Source organism: Cyanistes caeruleus, chromosome 2 (assembly GCF_971803275.1).
Source record: "Cyanistes caeruleus chromosome 2, bCyaCae1.hap1.1, whole genome shotgun sequence".
NCBI classification, from domain to species: Eukaryota; Metazoa; Chordata; class Aves; order Passeriformes; family Paridae; genus Cyanistes; species Cyanistes caeruleus.
The window spans coordinates 31,178,720-31,202,347 of NC_141702.1; the positions used below are offsets into that span (position 1 = coordinate 31,178,720).

Sequence of the window (23,628 nt, forward strand, 5' to 3'; positions counted from 1 at the left end):
AGTCCATTTTTCTTCAAATCATCTGCAATTCCTCTTGTTGCTGAGGCCATTAAAAGTCAGACAGGGCAATAAAAACCCTCAAGAAATCGTATTTTAAATACTTTGGTGGGGACTGTTCTACTGCCTACCCAGAATATACAGTTTAATAAAATATCATAGTAACAAAAGAAGACAAAGAATTATAATCATACAACTGCAAGTCATTTGCAAACAGACATTAAATGCCATGAGCAGAGTATGACAGTTCTGTGCCCTCTCCTTAAACAGAGGTGTTTTCTCCAACTGCCACTACTTGACTCTATCCAGCTGTCTAATAACCATATTCTTTGCACAGATTTCAAGAGAATGATCATAATTCCCTTTTTACTCCATTGCCAGCAATTAATTACAGATATTAATTAAACTTATTGCTGTTCCTTATTCCCATAGTGATTTCTCACTAAAATTGCATTTGACTGCTCAATATACATTTCAATTACCTCATGCACAAATGCATGTTGTTGAGAAGAGAGTTTAAATGGATGTGTAAATATCCAACGGATTCTAAAGTAAATATTCCTAGATATACTTCTGAACATGTGTGATCTCTGATTACAGGAGCAAGCTAAATGAATGTGGTTCTCATCTGAGACTGCTCCTCTGACTCATTTGACAGTAACCACAACAGCCTCCCACTACAGAATAGGGCATTTTTAAGTAGCACACACTTCTGTTAAACAGCCTGACTGAATTACCATTCCCAGGCTGTGTTGCATTGCCTGCCAGTAGTCAAAACAGTTCATGCTGACAACACAGGGAAAGCTGGCTGATCATAGAGTACTCTCTGTCCATAGCATTACAGCTTCCCATCCTAGTAAAAGAGTCAAAAATACCTTAAATACTTCATTAGCACCTGTTTTGCATGGATTTCTCTTTGCAACTGCTACCTCTGTGTGATTATTCTGACCCTAAAGTGGTGAGAGAACTGTCTCAACTGTTCACAGCAAAGCCTTCTGGTAGCATGGGAATCACACTATGAAAACAATGGAAAACTCTGGACTACAAAAGTAGTCATGGTAGTTCATATTATTGATTTGACACCTTTATCTCTGATTTGTAGCCTTCGATGCTGATTGACCTATCCCCCAGCACACTTTATTTTAGTTTTATCCCTGGATAAACAGTTGGATTTTATGAACTCAAAGATCTTTTCCAATATAAATGAGTCTATGATTATGTGATTTTTGAGAAAACAGGATATATCTTAAATTATTACTGCTCATTAAAGAGCATTCTAACTTGGATCTTGGATTTGAAAGGTGGGTGTATATACTTATTCACTACAAATATAAATCTTTACATAAAAGGTGATTAATATATACAGTGTTGTCCTTTGTAAGGAAATTATTCTATTGGATTACTTTGTAGAAGGTTGCATTTAAGGTTGAATAACTTTAGCACTTCAAAATTAGTTACCGTCTGCTCAGGGCCATCCCCACTGATAGGCTGGTAAATGATCCTGTATCTCTGCACTCGGCCACTGGCAGGATCCCATTTGACAGTCAAACTGTGTGAAGTTGCATTGTACACCTGAAGGTTTCGTGGGCCACTCTTTGGGGCTGAGAAGCATAATAAAGAAAAGAATAAATATGTAGTTCATCTAAGAGCAGAGACAAACACTCATTCTCACTTTTAGGGCTACATGAATGCCTGATCAAGAGCAGAATGTATTAAGTACAGGGGAACATAAACTATAATATTTGTAAAATAATAAACATGTGGTAATCTAGTGTTTAGAATTCTTCCAAATACACAATAATATTTATTAAATTATCTCAGTTTTTTTTAATGTCAGCATTTGTCACAGTTTAGAAAAAGAGAGCTATGAGTTTCCTTCAATAAAATGGTACCTGGAAATTCAGATTCTTACCTTGTGTAGTGATAGGTACCAAGGGTACTAGGAAAAAAGTAGAAAGAATTTTCAGAATTCTTGTATGTGTATGCCTTATGTTTCAATAACTATGAATAACAACATGCAGAATCCCTTTATTTACTTACATGTTCGTTCACTGCCAATGAGATCATCACTTTCTGATTCGTCAGGATAGATGGCAGTAACTGAGACATCATATAATGTATCTGGATTCAAATTTTCAAAGACCAAACTATTCTCATCCCCATTTAAGATAGTCTTGCAAAGAAATTAAAAACAAAAGAAAAAGATAAATAAACAAAACCAAAACGAACAAATGAAACAGGCAAACAGAAAGTGGGATATTACTGAGTAACTTTTTACTCAGTAACATCATGGGACATGGCTGTATGTGTCCTACGACTTCTCACTGAACTTCAAAGCCATAGGCCATTTATCAATTACATTTCTGAGTTTAAAAATACATCCTCTGAGAGACTGCCCACAAAAGCATAAGGTGGCTGTCTATTTTTACCTCCTGTTTTTCCGCTCTTCCATAGGGCCCCCATGTTATTCTATACAGAGAGACATCTGGAGCTCCATGATCCCAAGTACCTCTGAAACTATTCGTGGTTATATCTGTGATTCTGAGATTGACTGGTGCTGGCACAGGCTCTATTATGAGAAAAAGAAAAATATTCCACAAAATGTAACTACAGAATAAATACAGTTAAACAAAATTACTGAGACAAATAATTTAGAAGATTATCTAGAAAACTAATCTCTCAGTTGCCACACTTCTAATGACTACAATCAAATGCTGAAGTATAACCCAGTCCACTTACACAAAGCAAATCATCCTTCATAAGGGCACATCATTAGGTCATCATCTGATATAATAGACTTCAGCAGAGGTCACAACTCACATGCCTACTCAAAATAACTGAAGCCCTGAAAATAACTGAAGCCCTGGATGTAACATTTTGGCATTATATGGAGTGAATATGAACTCCCATAGACACAGGTCAAGTTTCTGCATGAGTTTCTTGCAAATCTTAAAATTCTTTATGTAAGCCAAATAAGTCATCCCTTATTTAGAAAGAATTCGCAGAGGTTAACTGTAGGTTAAGGAGAGAAAATATTATAGCCACTGGGAAGAAATATGTAAATTGGTAGAACCAGTGAATTAAACTAGAAATAATTTCTTTGGTAGAGCTTTTCTTTCCTTACGCACACATTCACTCAAAAACACAGGTACAGAGCAAAGACTAGTGCAACAGTAAGCAGGAAATCTCACATTTTTAAATACATCAGACTACAAAATGAAAAATTCAGAAGAAAGAATATTCATACATTTTTCTTCTTTTTGACACCAGATGGAGAGACAGTGAAAAGGTAAAATTACTCTTTTCTACTGTAGCTTTTTTGGTTAATTATATTCTTAAATCTTAAGCCTCAATCAGGTTGAGAACTTCCTTGATAGCTGGTTTCTCCTTTCAGTCTGCCACATCTCTTGGATGGAAATCAGCTCTTACAGCTTGTGCAGCTTCATTTGTTTGCCTCTATTTGTTGAGGTCATTCAAATGCTGCCTTTATGATTCTCTAAAAGTAAAAGTTGCTTTAGCATTCCATGATGCAAAAACTCCCTTTTATCAGAGGCAGGATTGTGTCTCTCTTATCCTCTAGTATATGGGCTGGCTTCTTACTCACTTGCCTAGATTCCTGCATGAACTTGCTAAAACTTTATTCTGTCCTCATATTTTCTTACCAATTTTACACCTACTCTTCTCCTTCAGTCTTTAAACAGAAATAGTTTTCCTTCAGTGGCTCTTCACCTCTCTGCAGACTGCAGTGTCAGTGTTCACTGCAGTAAGACATAACTGATCTAAGATTCCTGCAGTTTATTATATTGCAAATAATGCTACAAGTGCAAAGTATTTCTCAGATTAGAGCTCCACCTAAACTCAATATGATAGTGCAACACACACCACTTAAATCAAACATAAGGCAAAAAAACCCACAAGAATGACTATTAAGAAAACTTACGAGTGACAGCTTCTGCATTTGTTGGTATGGATTCCCCTTCATCATATACAGCAACAACTTTTATATTGTACAGCGTTTGGGAGGAGAGGTCAGAGAGAGTAACGCTGGTTTTGAGTCTGTCAAGTTCCACCTAAGTATAAAAATAGTGACTTAAAGGATTGCAAATTGCTCTATTTCTTACTTTGCATTTGGTATAATGGCAAAAAATCCTGCTCTGAAAAACAAGGAAGAATTCTGCACTACATTTTGCCATTTGCCCTTAAATTTACACCTGAATATTGAGTGTTCTCTACTAATTCCTTTGCAAAACATATTATATCAGATACATGTAATACTTGTATTCAGTGCTTTATTCCTTTAGAAACAAGGATGCAGATGGAACCTTTGGAAAATTTCCTTTAAAAAAAAGGTAGTTCTCCAAAAGCTGGTTTATGCCTAGCAGCACAATTAAGGAAAACTTATACATAACTAAAATCATCTCTAAAAATGGTCACACATGTTCTGTCAGTATGCAAAGGGGCTAAAATACCTTTATTCCACTATCCTGTCCTCTTAATTTGCACTGTAAGCTATTATTAGATCTTAGAAGCATCATATTTAAGCAGAGCATAGAAATGCTATTTACCAAAACACACAAAAATTCTCCAATCAGTTTAAGGATTTTTCCTCTCTGGAGGAGGAGGAGGATGAAGGGAGTGCCTAAGAAATCTACCTTGTGCTCATTCATTTCCCAAGAAATCAATAGACTTTCCTGACTACAAACAGTATGAGCTGATGTTCTTTACTCACACTAGTGGGTTATAATAATACCTTTACTATTATTTTAGTAATCTAGCTTCTCAAAATAAAACTATTCCTAGTACTTTAAAAATCTTACCTCCTTTACATCAGCATCATCAGCTATTTTGTATCTTAGGATGTATTTTCGGACTTTTCCTGGGGCAGGATCCCAAACAACATTCATGGTGCTGTGAGTAACATCCTGAATTTTTAAACCTCTGGGTCCAGGCAAAGGTACTGTAAAAATAATGATAATAAGTGCGTGCTGCTGATAGCAGAGCTATAGGAATCTCACAGATGGAAGTGAATTCTCTTCATGTCTTTCAGTGAAATGGAGGCAATCACTTTTTCACAAGTTCATTGTCCAGGGCATTACATGAGAGAGTTCATAAGCTTATTTTCCCAGCAATGAGCAAAATAGCTATAAACTGTGGCAGTTTCACCTTTGTAACTTATGAGTGCAATACTTCCAGAAGTATCAGGGATTAAGAACATAACTTTTGGTGGCAATAGCCACTTTTTATCTATGTCTAATGGTTTAAAATTTTAAGGACATAAAAGTAGCCATGCTGCATGCATCTACACCAGAAGCATTCCTCTGCCAAGAGAAAATGTTTAAAAAAGGGTATAAAAAAAAGGAAGCCATTTTTAGATTTTTTTTCCTTGATATAGAATGCTTCCTTAGTATTTTCTATGCTTAAGAGGATGCATGAATTTGGGAACAAGGTTTCTAAGTTAATACAAGCAAAACTGAAACCCTTTAAAAACACTGTGATCTCAAGATTTCCTTCATTATTCAAGTTAAAAATTATATTGTTCCCCTTAGTAGCTGGACCCTTCTCATTGAAATTGCCTTTGAGGTCTTTGGGAAATGTATGAGTGCTAGAAAATGCATAAAATATGATTAAGATGGTCTTCTAAATGAAACAGATTATATAATTCAAGCTGTTGCATGAAATATAATTAAAATTAGGTGTTGCTGAAGCAATAACAAAGCAAAAATCAAGATATCCATACACGTCACTTCCTGTGTGGTGAGTGGGTCACTCTTCATATCACCAAACAATACGTAAGCTGTTAAAGTGTACTCAGTGTTGGGGATGAGATCTACCAGCTGCACCTCATTCACTGACGGTCCCACACGCATCTGCAGATGAAAAATAACACACCATGTTTAAAAACTGAAGAAAGCAATGGCAGAAAAGCAAGCAATGATTTAACATCAAGGGAATTTTGTTTGTGAGATTCACAGTATATTTACAGCTTCCTGACTGATGTCATTGTATATAATGTCCCAGCAAGTTCACTGCACTTCAAGAAGTACATGCAACTCTCTTGACTATTATGATGGCCTAACAGTTTTTCTTAATTTATTTTTGGTAGAGTACAGGTAGCAAAGACAAATTCTCTTACCTCTTTCTCTGTGGCTGGGACGGTAGCGTTCACAGGTTCATATGTTAACAAATAACCAGTAGCTCCATTGAGAGGTTCCCATCTCACTCGCATGTAAGTTGATCCAATGTCATAAACATTCAAGTTTCTAACTGAGGAGATTGGCACTGTCAAATAAAAAATACATATCATTTCTTTCAGCCTCTAAATATTTTATGTCACAGGTCATACCAGTGGGAATATTGCACACGGATATTAGGGCATATTATAGGTAGTAGAGAGGTGATCTGCAAACAGTGGTGTTTAAATTCTTAGTTTAAGAATGAGGTAATGGTCATACCAATTTGAATGTGGCCACAGATTTTCTACATACACAGCTAACACTCTTACAAATCTACAATGGAACATTTTAATCTTGTCACAAGCAACATTAACTCACTTGAAAATTCTAATATGAAACGACATGACTGGCTTGGGATCTGTACAAAAAGGATTCTTGTCCTTTCTTTTTGTTTTCTATATTTCTCAAATTATTAAATAAATGAAAAGTTTCAATGAAACCGTATCAAAAAGTAACACAGATTTTATAAAAATTATACATATATTTTAAGGATTTTTGACAAGCCTAATACAAGATAAAGAAGTGAAATGAACAGCAAACATTTAATATTATTAAGAGGGCAGAAGAGTCACCCTATGTCACCCTATGTTGCATACAGCATAAATACACCTGAAATCAATCATGTAGACAGCTCATAGGAGAAACATAACTGAGTTATTACTCATAGAAGTGGCATAAATGTGTTGAATTAGGTTTTTCTAATGAGAAATAATTCTGTCTGGTAGTAGCAGGAATTAATTACCTAGCAAAAAAAATGAAAAAGTACACATTTGTTTACAATCAAATTTCAGGAATTTATAAACTCTGTCTTGTAATTCATGTCTGTTGTTCTAGTTTTGTACAGCCATGCTTTATAAGCCTAGAAACAAGCTGGGACAAATATTTTCTGCCACATTGCAGTTTCACTTTGCTGAAGTCTTGCAGACAACAAGGTCTGAACAACCACAGTAACACAATACACTTTGGTAATTCAAATTAAATATTTTACTTCTGCTAAGAAAATCCATAGTGCTAAAAGTTCTACTGGAGACTTCCACAGGAGCCAAACTGGCTGTTAACATATTATTCAAGACCCATTTCTAACTTACAAGTTGTTTCCCTGCCGATCAGAGGTTCACTGCTTTCATCTTCTACCACAGAAAACACATTAACCACATATTCTGTTTCAGGTTGCAGATCTTTCAGAACCGTTGTTCTTTCCATCCTACTTACATAAAACTGTAAGAGAAGTAATGTTAATCACTGTAAGACAAATATGTTTGTAACCTTATCTCTAAGAAAAGCAATCATTCCGTGTGAAACTGCAGAAATCAATGACAAGGAGATAAGTCTGGTCCTAATTTTGTATACATTTTATCTGACAATATAGCAATATTTTTGCAAAGCAAACTGTAGTGAAATCTCAGATATTGTTTCAAAATGGGCTGGATCTGCTTAGCATCACTTGAAATGCATTCTGATTTCACGCATAGTTTATATTTCTATATCACTAAAGAACATAAAGAAAGGACCAGAAAAAAAGGGCCACTTAGGAAAAGATTTCAAAATCCAGGATAACCCAAATGGTTACAGCACAAGGAATTGGCAACACCTTGCAGAACAGAAATGCCAGGAAGTAGTCAAATTGTGAAGTCAGTGTGCACTGGAATGACAGCTCAAACTTTAATCAAAGGCCAAATCTTGAACTGTCCATGAGCCAAGTATGAGCTAAGACTTAAAAGCCACAATCGGAGATGGGAAGTTCAGAGCTAGGTACGCAGAGGCATCTACCCACATTCTTCTAAACACTTCACTTTCCTAAATATTATTCTGTTTGGTTAAAGAGAGTACTGAGCAATTCAGATTTCCTAGAACCAAGAGTTGCCAGCCACTGGCTCCCTGTGTAGAGAAGTAATAACCACAAGATAAATTTTATCCTATCCAATAAACAGTTTGGAGCTATAGAGTGTTAACCTAAGCACTTAATAGTGCTAACCTAAAACACTTCTCACAACCTGTATGCGCCAGTGTCTTGTTTTCTACAAAGAGGAAAAGGCATTCAAAGGACATGAGACCTACCCATGAGTATGGTCAGAAAATTTCTGGTACAGACATATTTCAACTAATATCTGACAGTGGAATATAAAAATAAAGGAGTTATAAGAAATATATTTTACTTCTGGATTCATGACACTAAAACTACCAAAGTACTATATATGCTCCTTTTTTTTGTAATTTTGTGTATCATTTACCAAAGCATGATATTCTTGACCTTAGGAGTATTTTTAAGTTACTATTATATCCTACTCAGCACAAATTCAGAAAGATATTAAAGATATTATTATGATGTGGAAATCCAAGGTTATACTGGACAATGTCAAAGATGAACATACAATACTAACCTGTTTAGGGCTACCTCCAGAGGTAGGATAATATTCTACTCTGTATCTATCAACACTCTCAGGAGGTGGGCTCCATCTCAGTCTGAAAGAGCGAGGTGTCACTTCTGAAATAACTAAATTTGAAGGAGGTGGCAAATCACCTGCAAGAAGGAAGCAAATGAAAAAAAATTCATTTATCTTATCAGAAAGGAAAAAAACACTTCATGTAATTGCTTATATTTCTTTTTCCTCAGGATTCTTAAAAGTACTGCATGAAGAGATAGCTCGCCTTAACACACTCAAGACTAAACAAGCTCCCTGTAATTCCAGCTTCAACACCAGTGTTTCACTGAGGAACCATCAGATAATAATACCTTTACTATTATTTTAGTAATCTAGCTTCTCAAAATAAAACTATTCCTAGTACTTTAAAAATCTTACCATCAGATAATATTACTGCTTTTTCCATGCTCAGCTTTGGTTTGGGGCTATCAGACATAATTACTTGAAAAGAGCAGGGCTGCTGAAATTTTCCTTGTTGGATGATTATCATCACAAACCATGCCACAATGAATAAAAAGCTGACACACTAAGAAAGATACTTCACAATTCTGGGGAGAAAAAGAAGGCACATCCAGCAATGTCATGCTGTGTTAGTTATAACACAGTCACTGTTGGAAGGAAAGGAAGAGAACTCCTGCAGGGTAGTCCAGGTGGTCTGCACAACTTCCTCACACCAGCAGCTGAAAAAACAGCCCACGGCTAACACTGTGTTCCCAATAAGTAATAAAAAGGAATCCGCAGGGCAAGCACGTAAATGGACAAAGAACGAAATGGACTGAAAATGTCATGTACCTGGACCTTTCACACTGTTACACAGATTTGTGGTTACATTATCGACAATGTTAGCCAGGAAGGAGAAATCTGCAACATTGTAAGCATGGATGTCATCTGGATCCGTTGCAATCTGCTTCAATTCGTTCTCATCTGCATTTTTAATACCTTACAAGAGAAGAAGAAAGCAAAGCCTGTCAGAAATTATGGCCATGAAGCACAGTAACATGTAATTAAGTCCCTAAACACATTCTTTGAATAACCTTTTATGTAACTATGTATGTGGCCACTTCTCTGCGCATTTAGCAGATGAGCAGGAAGGGGTTGCTGCAGGCCATGCCTTCACAGGGTACTTACCAATAGCATACAGTTCCACTCCCTCATCTCTGAGTTTTCTTGAAGGGGTGACTACGTCATCTTGCGATTTGCCATCAGTGATGAGAACACCAATTTTGCGAGCTCTGGGCCTTAAGCCAGCAGCTGGTCTGAAGTTGTTTCTTAAGATGAAATCCAAGGCCATTCCTAGCATGACACAAAGAAAGTAACCATTGCTGTAAACTATTTTCATATAGTAGTCACAGTAAAAGAAATTAGTGCATCCTAATGACTTCACTCTGAGAATATAGTTCCACAGTTCATTTCCTTCTAGAAGAATTTTGAATCTACCTGCAACCCATCATCTAGACTTGTCAGCAACTGATACTATTTGGTGTTCTCTTACCTGCATGTTATGCATCACCATCCTGATTTCCACTGCCTTTCCTTCTGGCCCCTGGTTGTCTTCATCCCAACCCTGACACGGAACTGACCTTTCTTCATCTCATAGGCTCAACAGCAACACAAGCTCTTCATCACCCATAATGTCTTCTAACACATTTCTCCTGAGTTTATAGCCTATGCTGGACCTGTTCTCTTCCAGCCATACTGAGCTGAACTGTTAAGTCCCTTTCATCACAGACACATTTGAGTTCACTGCACAATATTAGGGTCAGCTACTAGAATCATTTTCATTGGAGTTAAATTAAAATCCTGGCACTGTGACATACCTGTTAGAGTATTGCCTCCTTTGTATGGTAAGTTGGCTACAGCCTCTAACAAAGACTGTTTGGTTCGGTAGGCATTGAGATTCCATTCTGTCCTGGGATCACCACTATACTGTGCAAGACCTGGGAAAAAAGCCATCATTTACCCAGTTATTATGTGTCTCTGTAGCAGTTATGCTCCATTTTCCCTCCAACATATGAGAACTTACCAATCTGTACTTTGTCAGGGCCAATATCAAAAACTTCAACAATACGGGCAATGAAGTTCCTGATGGTTTTAAAATTTGGCCGCCCAATACTCCACGAGCCATCCACCAGCAACACAATATCGGCTTCTGCTCTGGTTCTACACTCTAAACCTGCCGTGTCAACCAGAAAAATATAGCCTTAGCATGATGGCTTTCTTTCCCCATCCTTTTAGATGACATATGTCGTGAGTTAGCTTCCAAAATAGCTCTAGTTTTATTCACTGGCACTCCATCAAGTATGACCTATTTGAGAGCATTATTCACACTAGTCAGTGGTTCCATGGCAAAAGCTGTCTAAATTCCTTCATGTATGTTTCCTTTTAAAAATAAGCCTTTGCAAATGTCAAGGCCAGCGCTCTCTATTGTCATGTCATTGTCTGTTTTGGTCTTTAAAGATGGCTGATAACTTGATTGCAGAAGTTTTGTACAAGACTACTAAATGAACCACTGATTTGGCAGTAAGCACTACTAGATTATACAATTTTATGGTATTTTAGTCTGTCAAATATAGCTAAACTACTGATTAATTTTCAATCATGTAACAGTGGAGTTAACAGCGTATATTACAATCACTTTCAAAGAAATAGCATTCCTCAATTTTCAGGGGAAAAAGGCATAATAATACATGTGGTGTAGAAGTTTGCATGTACAGAAAAGAAAGAGCACAATCCAGAGAAGACACACAAGCATAAACACAGGTCAAGAGATACAGAGGGAACAAGAACAAACATTCATATAAAGCTGCAATGTTCTAAAAAGGTAGGAAGTTATTTCACATATCTTCAGTTTACAAATTACAAAATAAAATATGCATCATATTGTTTCCATCACAAGGAAAATCACAAAATATTTATACAAAACAGAAAGACACAATAATTTTATCCACAAAATTTGCCATTTGCAAAAAAAAAAAAATAATAGGAAAAAAAGAAGAATTAAAAAAAAAGCCAAAAGCCTTTCTCTTTTTCCTGTAGATTTTGTTACCAGCTGCAAATTTTCTGGCTTCCTGCCATCAGAGCTTCTGGTCTTTATATGGAAGAAATCCCATTGAGAAAAATCATCCACACTCATCACAGTTGAAAGACATTGTGATTTCATATATGTTCCACAGAATTGATCCAACACTGTAGACTCATGAATATAACTATTCCATGTACCTGGGGGTTAAAAGCATGATCCTCTTCTGCACAGAAAATACAGATCTAATCTTTAGTCAGGACAATAAAATCAGCTGGGAGTAGGGTTTAAGTCAAACCATGTTAGTTCAAAAAATTGCATGCATAACTTTAATATGGAAGTTAAAGTTAGCTTTTTGTACAATATAAAAGTAAATCTATTTTGACTTTTATGTTTCTTCTAATATACTATAGTACCCTACATGGAAAATTCTAGCAAATGTGCCAGATCTAGGGTGATTTTTTTCCCCCATTAATAAATTATTTACTACTACTACATTTACAGTCCAAGATACAAATTAATTTTTCACATTAACCATGACTCAAATCCATGCATTTATAAAATTAATTAGCTTAAAGAGTATAACACTGAAGACAGAAATAACAGCTGCTATAATGAAAAATAACGAAGAACTCTCAGTGCAAATTTTTGTTGCCAGACTTATTAAAGCTTTAGTCTAATGTCACTGATGGCCTGCTCTAGGGTTTTGGTTTTTTTCAGTTCTACCCTCTAGTATTAGACAGAGAGGGACACAAATTAACTAAGGAGTCTCTAAAAATGTTTCAATAAATTTAAATACAAGATGAGTATTTTTTACACAGCCCAGTGTGGGCTAAGCAAAATCAATATAATCAGATGTCAGAAACCTTTTTTTCTTTATTTATCTCTGAAAGGACTTTGCAGTTAGGTTCTTTCTCCTCACCAAATTCTCTCTGATGGTTACACAAGTTACACAAGCATTGAAACAGCAGAGGAGAAAAGGCTTTACTTATCCATATATACTTGGCTATTCAGAAGCAGACCTGTTTTTTATGCTTTCCATGAAGAACTGAACCCAGAAACTTTCTTCAGGTGGTATAACTGAGAGTATGGTGAGCACAGATACTAACATGCAGAGGCCTATTAACCACACCAAAGGGAGATAATATCACAGCGCTCACAGAAACCTTGAAAGAAAGGTTTACTAGCTACACAGTGAGAAACTCCCAAAGGGATACTGGAGAGCACTCTGCAACTGCCTTTGTGAAAGTCTCCTCCTACTACAGGAAAAAAAAAAAAACCCAAAAGACTAAACAATGCTTATGTTGAATATAAACTTAAATAACATACATTAAACTAGGACATCCCCAACTCTCATATCTTTGGTCATTACATCAACTTAGTCTCAAAAGGAAAAATCACCATATATGGACAAGAAAAAGGCCAACAATCTGCTTAAAATTCCTTGTTATACTCCTGTGAAGACCCCCGTAGATGAGCCATGATCTCTGTTCAAGAATTTGACCTTATGTGATTTAACACAGATGTGGATGGCTTGAAAATGCAATTCAGATGGCTTTGAATAATCAGCAAAACACAGGTTGCCTGCGTTATCATCTTTGTAAGATGGTCTGAAGGGTGCAGAGGACTAGAACTGTGAACTGGGGCATGCTTTGTGGTCACTTCAGACCAGGGTTTATGCCATCAGGGAAGGGAATACAATGAATCCTGTAAACATGTATGTGCATTTGGAAAACAAAAAGGAAATGTAGTAAAATTTTGATTTTTTTTTATCCAAAATACAAGACTGCCTTTTCTTCAACTCAGTCATGTTTACCTCTAGATAAAAATGGCTCCGTAGTAGTATCTGAAAGGGTAGTCATCTCTTGTCCAACCAGAGGGTTGCTCTCTCCTCCTTCAAACATCCCAAAAACATTTACCTTGTAGGTCGTTCCTGCCCTGAAATAATCAAAGAGGTGTACTTTAACTAAAGTTATTTGTCCAATACTAAATACTAAATTAAATTAAATTAGTTAAATACTAAACACTTCACTTATTAAATTCTCCCAGGAAAAAAATACTTCATGGAACAGAAGGTGATAAAGCATGAAGCCCAAATACTGACTCTTCCACAAGACATTGATGTTTCAACAATTAAAAAGCTGATTTTACACTCTATATTTACATTTATAGCCTTCCTCATTCAAGTTATTTAATTCTGTGAAGAGAAATTGTCCAGGCATCCAGAGATCAGGTTAGAAAAGCTAAAGCCCTGATAGAATTTAGTCAAGCCAGAGACATCAAGGGCAACAAGAAAAGCTTCCATGGTACACTGATGATAAAAACAAGACTAAGGAAAAAATGGGCCCCGTGCAGAAGAAAACAGGAGACCTGGTTACGCAGGATATGGAGATGTCTGAGGTCCTGAATTGGATTTTTCACTGAATAGTGCTCCAGCCACACTGCTGGAAGGTCACAGGTGGCAAATGCAGGGATTGGGAATGATGCCTGGGCTTCATCATAAGAAGTGACCAGCAGGTCACGGGAGGTGATTCTCAACCTCTGTTCTGCTCATGTGAGCCCCCTCCTGAAGTACAGCATCCAGCTCTGGAGCCATCAACATAAGAAGGGATTGGACCTCTTGTAATGAGTCCAGAGGAAGATCAAAAAGATGATCAGAGGGATGGAGCACTTATCCTGTGAAGACAGGCTGAGAGTTGGGGTTGTTCAGCCTGGGGAAGAGAAGGGTCTGGAGAGACCTAATGGTAGGCTTCCAGCAGCTAAAGGGAACCTAAAGAAAGCTGGAGAGGCAATTCTGACAGGGGAATGTAGTGATAGGACAGAGAGTAATGGCTTTAAACTGAGAGTAGATTTAGATCAGATATTAGGAAGAAGCTTTTTACTGTGAGAGTGGTGTGACACTTGAACAGGTTGCCCAAATAAGTTGTAGGTGTCCCATCCCAGGGCATCAAGGCCAGGTTGGATGGGGCTTTGACAAACCTGATCTACTGGAAGGTTCCCACAACAATGAGGTTGGATCTAGATGATCTTTAAGGTCCCTTTCAACCCAAACCATTCTATGACTGTATGATTCTTTGACTTAATGATCCTATTTTAATTATATTTAGTATACTTGACTAACAGATTTTGACATGGTATGAAGCCTGCTTTAAAAATCCAAGCATCTGAGAAAATTAATTAAGAGCTAAACTAAGCATTTTTTGAGAAACATGAGACATGAAACTTTTGAGAGGAAACTTTAGAAATCCCAAATATCCTTCAGAATTCCATTATCTTTCTCGTATGTGAAATACAGAATAAAACTCCAGCCTATATCTTTGCCTCTTTCAGTTCCTGTGAGAACTCCACAAGTGATGTAAATGGATAATCTTAGAAAGAAACCTGACAGGTACCTTTCAGAAATGGCATAACAAGATTTTCATAGCTAATTGACAAAATTACTTGCTTAACTTACAGTTGATTTTGCCAGGCATTTCAATACCATATCACAATTAAACAAAACCCTAGGCTAAAGTTATTTAAAGGAAACAAAATTAAACAAAACAAAAACCAACATGAGGTAACATCCATACCTAAGCTCCTCTAATACCACTGTGCTGTCATATGGCCCCACTATTAATTCTCCAAGACTCCCATCATCTTCAGTAGGGTGGAAAGTCACTTTGTACCCCTTCACTCTCCCTGGGGCTGGCTCCCAGGTTACTCGGAAACTTGACATAGTTGAATCAGAAGTTCTCAGATTTCGAGGTGGCTTAAAGGGAGAGGCTGAAAGGGTGGGAAACAAAAGAGTTTAGATCAAGTCTGCACATGGCAAAAAATCAACCATTATGCTTTTAAGTATATATATATATATATATATATATATGCAAATCTTGTATTAGTGACAGTCCTAAACTCTTTGTTCCTTTCTTTAGACACTAAGACAAGTATTAAAAGATGAAAGATGAGATTCCTGTCACTTAATTTTAGCTCTCTAACCAATTGGTACATGGGCTAAGTCTATTGTGGAGGCTCCCTCTGCAGCCAATGGACTAAGGGATAAATTACCTGGCAGCTAAAGCAACTTCACCAACCACAGGTGTGGCAATGTGTCAAAAAACAATTCTTCTGAGGAGTGCCAGCCAAACAGCTTGAGGTTTTCAGGTCAAGAGCAGCTTCCTCAGAAGTCTAACAGCTGCCCACTGCAAGGCAGTACTCACAGACAGAGCAGTTAACAAGCTGTTTCTAGCTTCTGCATTTTGTGCTACTTCTGCTTGTGTGCAACTCTAAAGTGCACTCGTGGAAAATAATGCAGCGTTGTAACCTCAAAGTTCCAAAATAATAGGAATTAGAGTAAACAAAAAGTTACCACTCTAGCTTTGGCATGAAAGAGAGAGGAAAAAAAGAGTTTGTCTCTGTGCCTATGCAATTGTCTAGCTATAGCCAAAAGATCATAAATGTCATCAAATTGTGAATTCTGCTGAGAAACAGTAGGTGCACTCCACCTCACAAGGAAAAGTACAGATTCTCTGTCTCATCTCTCGTCGTACTCCCTGAATTACCAAGACAGCTTCAAACAAAAAGATAACTCAGGCCTCACTTGCTTCCAAAATGTTATTTAGACTGAAAGCAGAGGCATATCTGTACCAAGATGAAGAGCTCAGAAATCAAAAGCAGCTGGATAATCTAAAATTTATTGCAGTATAATTTTCAGGATTAGAAAACTAGGTATTGGTCAAGAGCTGATCAAGTTTTCATGACTCCTTCATATCAACCACATTTTAGGTTACGAAGAAACCTTTCTTCAGTAACTGAGGTGCTGGCATCTCCACTGCTAGGATACCTTTATCTTACTTCCCGACATTCAATATAACATATATTCAGAAAACAGAGAATGGCATGAACTATTTACAGAGTACCTCAGTGAATGGCACTAGTGTCACACAGGCAGAAACCTCTTGAAAAAGATTCTCATTTGGTAATAGCTTTCCATCTATGGAAGCAGAAAACTGACACTAAATCTGATTGATCTGAACATCTAGAGAACATTTTCTTACAAAATGTAAGACCAACACCACATTCATACTAAAGGTAGAGTAGAAAATGAGTTTTGCTTTTACCACAAAAATACCTTCACTGGGACTTAATAAATGTTTTAGAGTTTGAGTTTCTGAGAAGTCAGCCTGTCCAAAAGACCATGAAGTCAGACTTCCACAGACAAATCTTCAAAATCATCTACTCCCTTTTTTTAGTACCTTGGGTTTTCCAGGGAAAATATGGTGACCAGACAAGACAAACCTAAATAACAGGATGCTGGGTAGCTATTTATTAAATACCCTCAAGCAAAAGGAAAATTATGCAACAGTTGTCAACACTTGATTAAGTAGTCTGTCTTCCTCACAAAACACCTTGTTTGAACTTCTGATGACAGCATTTCAAAACAATTATACTATTTTCAAACAGATTATACACCATATTTACACCTTTTAATATCAACAGTAAAAAGCTGTGCTCAAGCTATGCCACAGTGAAATTTCAAACAAATCAAACTCTCTTCTCAACTTCTAACATTTTCTTCAATTTGTCTGTCAGTTCATGATCTTGGCAGACTCCACCATGCTTTTCTATGTTTCTTGATTGTTAATTTTAAGCACAAAACTTGCATTATGAAATCCCGTACAACCTTGTGGTACATACCTGTTGTTCCTTCTCCTTTTCTCGATTTCCCGTGTCCAAAATCATAAATTGGAACAACAGTTAGGTCATACGTAGTTCGGGGCTTAAGTCGTTTTAGCACTATGCTGGTAGCAGGAGCATTTACTCTTCCAAACATCTGTCTTCCTCCACTGCGTGGTTTGTAGTTCACACGGTAAGACAAAACTCTCCCAGGCGAAGGCTGCCATCTAACTCTCATTGTATTTTCTGTCTCGTTGTCTACTGTCACAGTCCTGGCATTTGGTGACACTTTTCAGTGTAAAAATATGGATAATTTTTTTACTTTATCATATACAGATATATTCAAATGCATGACTATAAAATTAGTTGTGCTGCATTAAAACAAAATTGCCCTTTTTAAAATTCTAGTATTTGATTATGGGGAAGACACAGGGGAATCTTACAGGACATTGTTAATTATTTTTTAATTGTAACGGACTAAACAAACAGAAGGGTGGTTTTCACTCCTGAGACAAAAAAGAGGGAAGTATAAATCACATGATGACACAGCATAATTGGGAGTTTTATTTAGCCATGCTCTTCAGTAATCCATTAAATAATGGATTCAGTACTTTCAAATGAAAGTGATAAATTGTAAAGTCATTGATTTTCATGAACACGATGTGCTGTAGAGTTCAGATTTTCTAAGTTTTGACTTAACAGGTCTGACAAGGTACTGGTGAATACCTAAACGGCTGGCTGTTGAACCCCATGCAAACTGTCCTTCAAATATAGATGAGTGGCTTTCCAAATGCTTGGAAAATCACTCATCACAACATAGCATATGTGCTGAAATAAGCCCATGAACTAGTAAAGCATTTTCTTGACAAATCGCAGCATTCAGCTTCTAAGAGATATTTTCCAGACTGTACAAATGGTATAAATAATCCCAAGTGAACTGACAGGTATGCAATACTGGCTGTCAGCCAAAATAAACCATCTAGGCTTTGTCAAATCTGAATCTTCTTGGCATGGTGGAATTGGTCAGTAATTCATCATGCAGTAAGGTAGGCTTTGTAGTTCCTAGGAACTGACAATTTCTGATTGTGTGTGTACCTGAAATATACAATATTAGTTTCAGGCTATCAGCCCCAGGTCTGAGGCTATTGCTAGGCCTAATAGCAGGTTCCCTCAGTCCGAACACAGAGAGTCAGCACAAATGATATGGCAAGGCTGCCTACCTAACCTGGAAAAGCTAGAACAGTTAGTCTTGATGTGCTTGAACAAAGAAGAAAGCCATGGGACAGCATTCTGCTTTGTCTTTGGGGAGTTTCCTCTTATTAACAGCATCAACCACTACTCTTGCAAAACCTTAAGAACAACTGCACTGGGTCAAGGACAAAGGCTAGCGTAGTTCAGCAGCCTGTCTGCAGCAGTAGTCAAAACAGATGCTTAGGACAGAGCACAAGAACATGTAAACACACAATGCTTCCCCAGAGCCCTCCCTCAGGCTTTGTCTTCACATGGCCCCTTTAGGCAAACAACAGAAATGTCAAGCCTTATCCAGGACGTCCCTTCATTCATTCTGACTCCTTTACTTGCCAATTCTTGCTCTAAAGAAACAAGCCATCTCTGGTCTCCGTGTTTTTTCACTTCCCCTACACTGCAGGAGAGTCTTAAGCCTGCTTCGACAGACACAACATGTTTGGCAAATATGAAGAGCCCCAGAAAGGTACGTAACAAACACCAAAATCACCCAGTGAGCCTCAGTCTGATGGCTGTGAAGACTGGAAGAGCAATAACTTGGAAAGAAAACTCATTGATTCTGTGGGCATTTACCCCATCTTTCCTCCTTGCTCGATCCATACTTCCTTCATCTGATTTTTAGCAGTCACACCAAACCTACAAAAGGCTGAATTCAGAGCAATATGCAGACAAATCATATCTTAACTTGGAAGTAATTCTTTCTGAATCCAAACCTATATGACACAGAAGAGATTCTGTGGGTTTTTTAATGGTCCAACAAAATGTCAGAATTGGCTGAGTTGAGGTAGCATTTTGGTTTGGGGAAATTTTTCATTACCAAAAAAAAAAAAAAAAAAAAGTCCATTTTCTTTTAAAAATTGTAATTTCAACAAAACCAGAATGTTACAAATGGTGGTAATGTACTACACTTACCATCAGTGAAAGCCTCTCCTTCTACTGGGTCTCCTTCTCCACTGCTGTAGGCTGCATATACTGAAACCCTGTATTTAGTCTCTGGCTCCAAGCCTTCTATCACAGCATCCACTGTATTTCCAGGGACTCTCTTCTCTCCCATGGTATCATCATAAAGTGATTTCCATATGATCCTGTAATGGTTAACTGTTCCTGGAGCTGGTGTCCATGATAATCCAACTGTAGTGTCAGTTATGTCTGTGGTAACCAAATTACGTGGTGAACCACGTTCTGCAAGAAAGAAAACAGCAAATTCTCTCTTAAACACAAATAGCAAAGGTTAGTAAAGTACAAATGTAAAAGTCAAATGATCTTAAGAGCTAAACCAAACTTTTCCCATCAATATTATAACATACAATGGTAGTTCCAGGAGAAAATAGATGAAGGTTTCAACAAAATGCTTAAAGCTAACTTTAGACTACAAATGGTACTATCCTTACCATACTTAGCAGTCATGCTTTAGAATATGAAAAATAAAAATGGCAGTATTCAAAGACCTGGAATTGGAGCCAGTGCTTAAATATGGTGCAGCTCACTTAGGTAAATTTTAACCCTCAAAAAAATTATTTTATTTCATTCATTCATTTTCACTGTTATGTGTGCAACTTTTTTCCTAGGGTTACATAATGGGGACTTTTCAGAGAATCACAGAATCTGTTGAGTTGGAAGGGACCCAGAAGGATCACCAACTACTGACCCTGCACAGCACCATCCCCAGGAGTCACGTCATGTTCCTGAGAGAATTGTCTACACACTTCTCAAACTCTGTCAGGCTTGGTGCTGTGACCAGTGCCCTGGGGAGCCTGTTCCAGTGTCCAACCACCCGCTGGGTGAAGAACCTTTTTCTAATATCCAACCTAAACCTTCCCTGACATAACTTAAGGCCATTCCCTTGGTCCTGTCACTGGTCACCACAGAAAAGAGATCACTGTCTGCTCCTGTCTTCCCTCTCATATTCAACTTTCCATCAAACAGGATCCCCAGTGGGTCCCTTTCCATGGCACTGATCTCCAGTATCTCATTCCCTGCTCTTTCCATACATCCAGGGTTGCCCCATCCCAGGTGCAGAATCCAGCCCTTTCCCTTGTTGAACTTCATATAGTTGGTGATTGCCCAAGCCTCTAATCAGTCAGAGTCCTTTCTTGGACAACGTTATTTTGTTATTTATTAGTATTAGTATCTTCCAGAGTCCCACTTGCCAGATCAGCTATTTCATTTTTATATTCACAACTAATTTTCAGTGTGTTTGCACCAGCCCACACTTACTGTAGAAAACACCCTCCATCTTTCCATTCATAAGAGCTGTATCACTTTCCTCCTTGTAGTTTGCTTCAGCCAGCTTGGAACAAAGGAAGCAGCTCATTAGTCTGTGAAATCCAGTTGTCAGACGGATATGTGAGTCTCACCTAACACACCAGAGTAATTCATCTGCTTAAAAGTGAAGCTCATTGGTCTAAAGTGGTGCAATGAAAGGAGTGCCTCACTTTAGTATTTAATGTGCATTTATAACATATGTTTCAATTTTCCTGCTGCAATGGCTTGCTTTTGATGGCAGGAAAGGAGCATTGACTGGTGGAATTAGTGCAACAGCCTCACTGTGGCAAAATCTGCAAAAGGGCTCCATGAAACCAGATCCATATAGACAAAGAAGTACTCAGTTCTTTGGTCTGTATTCTCTGTGGGATTTCTCACTGCACAGGACATTCCTGCGAGAATCTTGCTTAGCAAGAGGACTTAAACACTTGGGGTGGCCTCATGGCATCACAGTTAAGTTTTACCCTCACTGATAAAAATATGTCTTTAAACTAATCCTTAGCAGCCACAGGACCAGAATCAAAATTCTTTGAACACAGAGGAATTCAATACTTATCCAATTTCCACTTCTTAGTCTCATTGCAAGAACAGACCTCACTACATTCAGAAGCCTGAAGCAGTTTCAGGCTGAGCAACAAGTTGCTCAAAGTCATGTTCTGAGTTTTCACTTTTCATACTCATTTGTCTTTTACTTCCACCACAATCTGCAACATTTCCAAACACAATCCCACTTGAGAAGAAAATATTATCTGTACAAAGTTTTGTTTTAGAAATATCTCATTGCCAGTGCAACTTCATTAAAAGTGAGCAAACTAATCCCACTTGGCTTAATGATGAATGTAAATTAATGTCAACCTATCAAAGATTCATCAACTACCCAGAATGCAGAATCAGAGAGTACCATAACAGTTACAAAAATGATTCTCAAATACAGCTAACAGAACATGTGTTGTGGGGGGTTTCTGATTTTAATTAAGTCTTAGGGACATTCCATCATATTTTTCTGGAGACAGTTCTAGTTTCCATCCTAACTCTGCATCAGTTCTTAAAATTGTGCCCTTCAAACTGATTTTTAGCCTCACAATATGAATTACCACAATTTATGGCATCTTCTCTTCAAAAAAAAAGGTTAAAGTACAGAGGGTTTGGTAAAGTTCACTTATAATTTCACAACAGTGTTTGGACATACTGAAAAAGCTATAGTGAAAAGGCCTGATTCAGCTCATGCCTCATGAAGTCTCACCAAATTCAGTGACTGTATTAAATGAAAGCCAGGGTAGAATCTTAACTCCAAATAACAATTTTCCTGGAAGCCTGAAAAAAAGATTTGCCTTCAAAAGTAAATTGCACCAATTTTTCTGTCTGCTCTTAAGCTCCTACTCTCAAATCTTGGCTTTTTTCATACAATAAAAAAAAAAAAAATATTAAGGCAATTCAAATGGAAAAAATATGGAAAACTTAACTTGATAGAATGCACAGATGTCTCACAATAAAAACCTTTCTTTCCATATTTTAATGTAATATAAATATACAAGTCACTTTATTTTGGCTACTTTAAAACATGGCTCTGCCACAACATGATTTCAGTATTCAAGTATCTGCTACCACAGCACAATTTTTTGCAAGTCTACTCTTGGATAATACAGCGAATTATATATGTTGGAAATACTGCAAAAATAACTTCTTATTTAAAACCCTTATTGATTAAGTCATTATTGAGGTCATTAAATAACAGAGGAAAATAATTTGTTTGGAATGGATTATAATGAACAGCAGTTACTGTAATATGTTGGTTCTGAAATAAATATTCTTTGGAACTAAATGTCTTTTTTATAAGGCAAGGTAAAAGAGGGAAAAGGAACTGGGATTTCTACCAAACCACTAAAACTAAATGGAAAATTTTTACTTCAAATAGTTGGAAACTGCTGACAAGACAACTTACCTACTAAGGGAAATTAGACTTGTTATATGTTACACTGCAACAGAGAACATTTCTTTAACATAACACGCTAACTTGATTTGCACCTCACGTGTGAGGAAGTTCACTCACAACTTTTTTCTGCTTCAGTTGATCTCCCACAGTGAGTTTTTTTAATTTATTATTAGGAGAACAGCTATGTTTAAGATGCAGTCCAACTGTAAGTCTTAAATTGTTAGGATTCCATGCAATATTATCAAAACTGCTACACTCAGAGTCAAGAAACACATTTATGCTCCACGATTACACTGGTATAACATGGTCACTAACAAACATACAGCGAGACTTATAAAATATTCTTTTCTTGGATTGAAAGAAAATACCAGATATTTTTATTTTACCAGGTAATTTGCTTATATTTCATCTACACAAAAAAATCTACAACTGTAACACATGAAAACTCGATTTTTTAATTTGGTCCATGTGTTCAGAAAGGCTTGCTGAGCATCCACTTCTTGCCTGCTTTTTAAACAGGATGGTTAAGAAGCATGTAGAGACAATGCACATCATGAGAAAATGGTGGCTGACTAGCAAGAGACTCCTCTTTTTTCTTGACTGGAAATGGAAGCTAATGTATGTTCATCACTTCATACAGCCCCCAAGACATCAGAAAACAAAGATAGAGTTGTTTTTCTTAAATTATTTAAATTATTCTCTAACCATTAATTCCCTAGCAGGTGTGAGGTCCTATGATAGTCTGGAGTATTAAACTGGCTAATGTAAGCACAGTTGTAAGCTGTGGTGAGTACATATACAGGAAAACAAAAAGCTTGCATGGACAAGCCAAACCCTTGCTGGGGAGAGCAAGTCAGG

At 37.1% G+C, this 23,628-nt stretch overlaps 1 protein-coding gene across 6 annotated transcripts in view; it reads right to left on the reverse strand.

Moving 5' to 3' along the window:
- COL12A1 (collagen type XII alpha 1 chain) overlaps nucleotides 1-23,628 on the reverse strand; it is a 99,361-nt gene that overhangs the window by 45,688 nt on the left and 30,045 nt on the right. For 5 of the 6 annotated variants that reach the window (XM_086876302.1, XM_086876301.1, XM_086876304.1 and 2 more), the window contains 18 exons: nucleotides 19,485-19,754; nucleotides 17,349-17,615; nucleotides 15,245-15,437; nucleotides 13,489-13,610; nucleotides 10,677-10,826; nucleotides 10,471-10,590; nucleotides 9,782-9,946; nucleotides 9,446-9,592; nucleotides 8,612-8,751; nucleotides 7,319-7,448; nucleotides 6,131-6,276; nucleotides 5,735-5,864; nucleotides 4,815-4,954; nucleotides 3,938-4,067; nucleotides 2,427-2,566; nucleotides 2,038-2,170; nucleotides 1,910-1,936; nucleotides 1,456-1,598 (listed from right to left, as the gene is read on the reverse strand). In XM_086876302.1, coding sequence (XP_086732428.1) covers nucleotides 1,456-1,598; nucleotides 1,910-1,936; nucleotides 2,038-2,170; nucleotides 2,427-2,566; nucleotides 3,938-4,067; nucleotides 4,815-4,954; nucleotides 5,735-5,864; nucleotides 6,131-6,276; nucleotides 7,319-7,448; nucleotides 8,612-8,751; nucleotides 9,446-9,592; nucleotides 9,782-9,946; nucleotides 10,471-10,590; nucleotides 10,677-10,826; nucleotides 13,489-13,610; nucleotides 15,245-15,437; nucleotides 17,349-17,615; nucleotides 19,485-19,754 — 2,693 coding nt within the window. The remainder of the gene's footprint in view (nucleotides 1-1,455; nucleotides 1,599-1,909; nucleotides 1,937-2,037; nucleotides 2,171-2,426; nucleotides 2,567-3,937; nucleotides 4,068-4,814; nucleotides 4,955-5,734; nucleotides 5,865-6,130; nucleotides 6,277-7,318; nucleotides 7,449-8,611; nucleotides 8,752-9,445; nucleotides 9,593-9,781; nucleotides 9,947-10,470; nucleotides 10,591-10,676; nucleotides 10,827-13,488; nucleotides 13,611-15,244; nucleotides 15,438-17,348; nucleotides 17,616-19,484; nucleotides 19,755-23,628) is intronic. The other variant, XM_086876306.1, reaches the window with a different exon arrangement.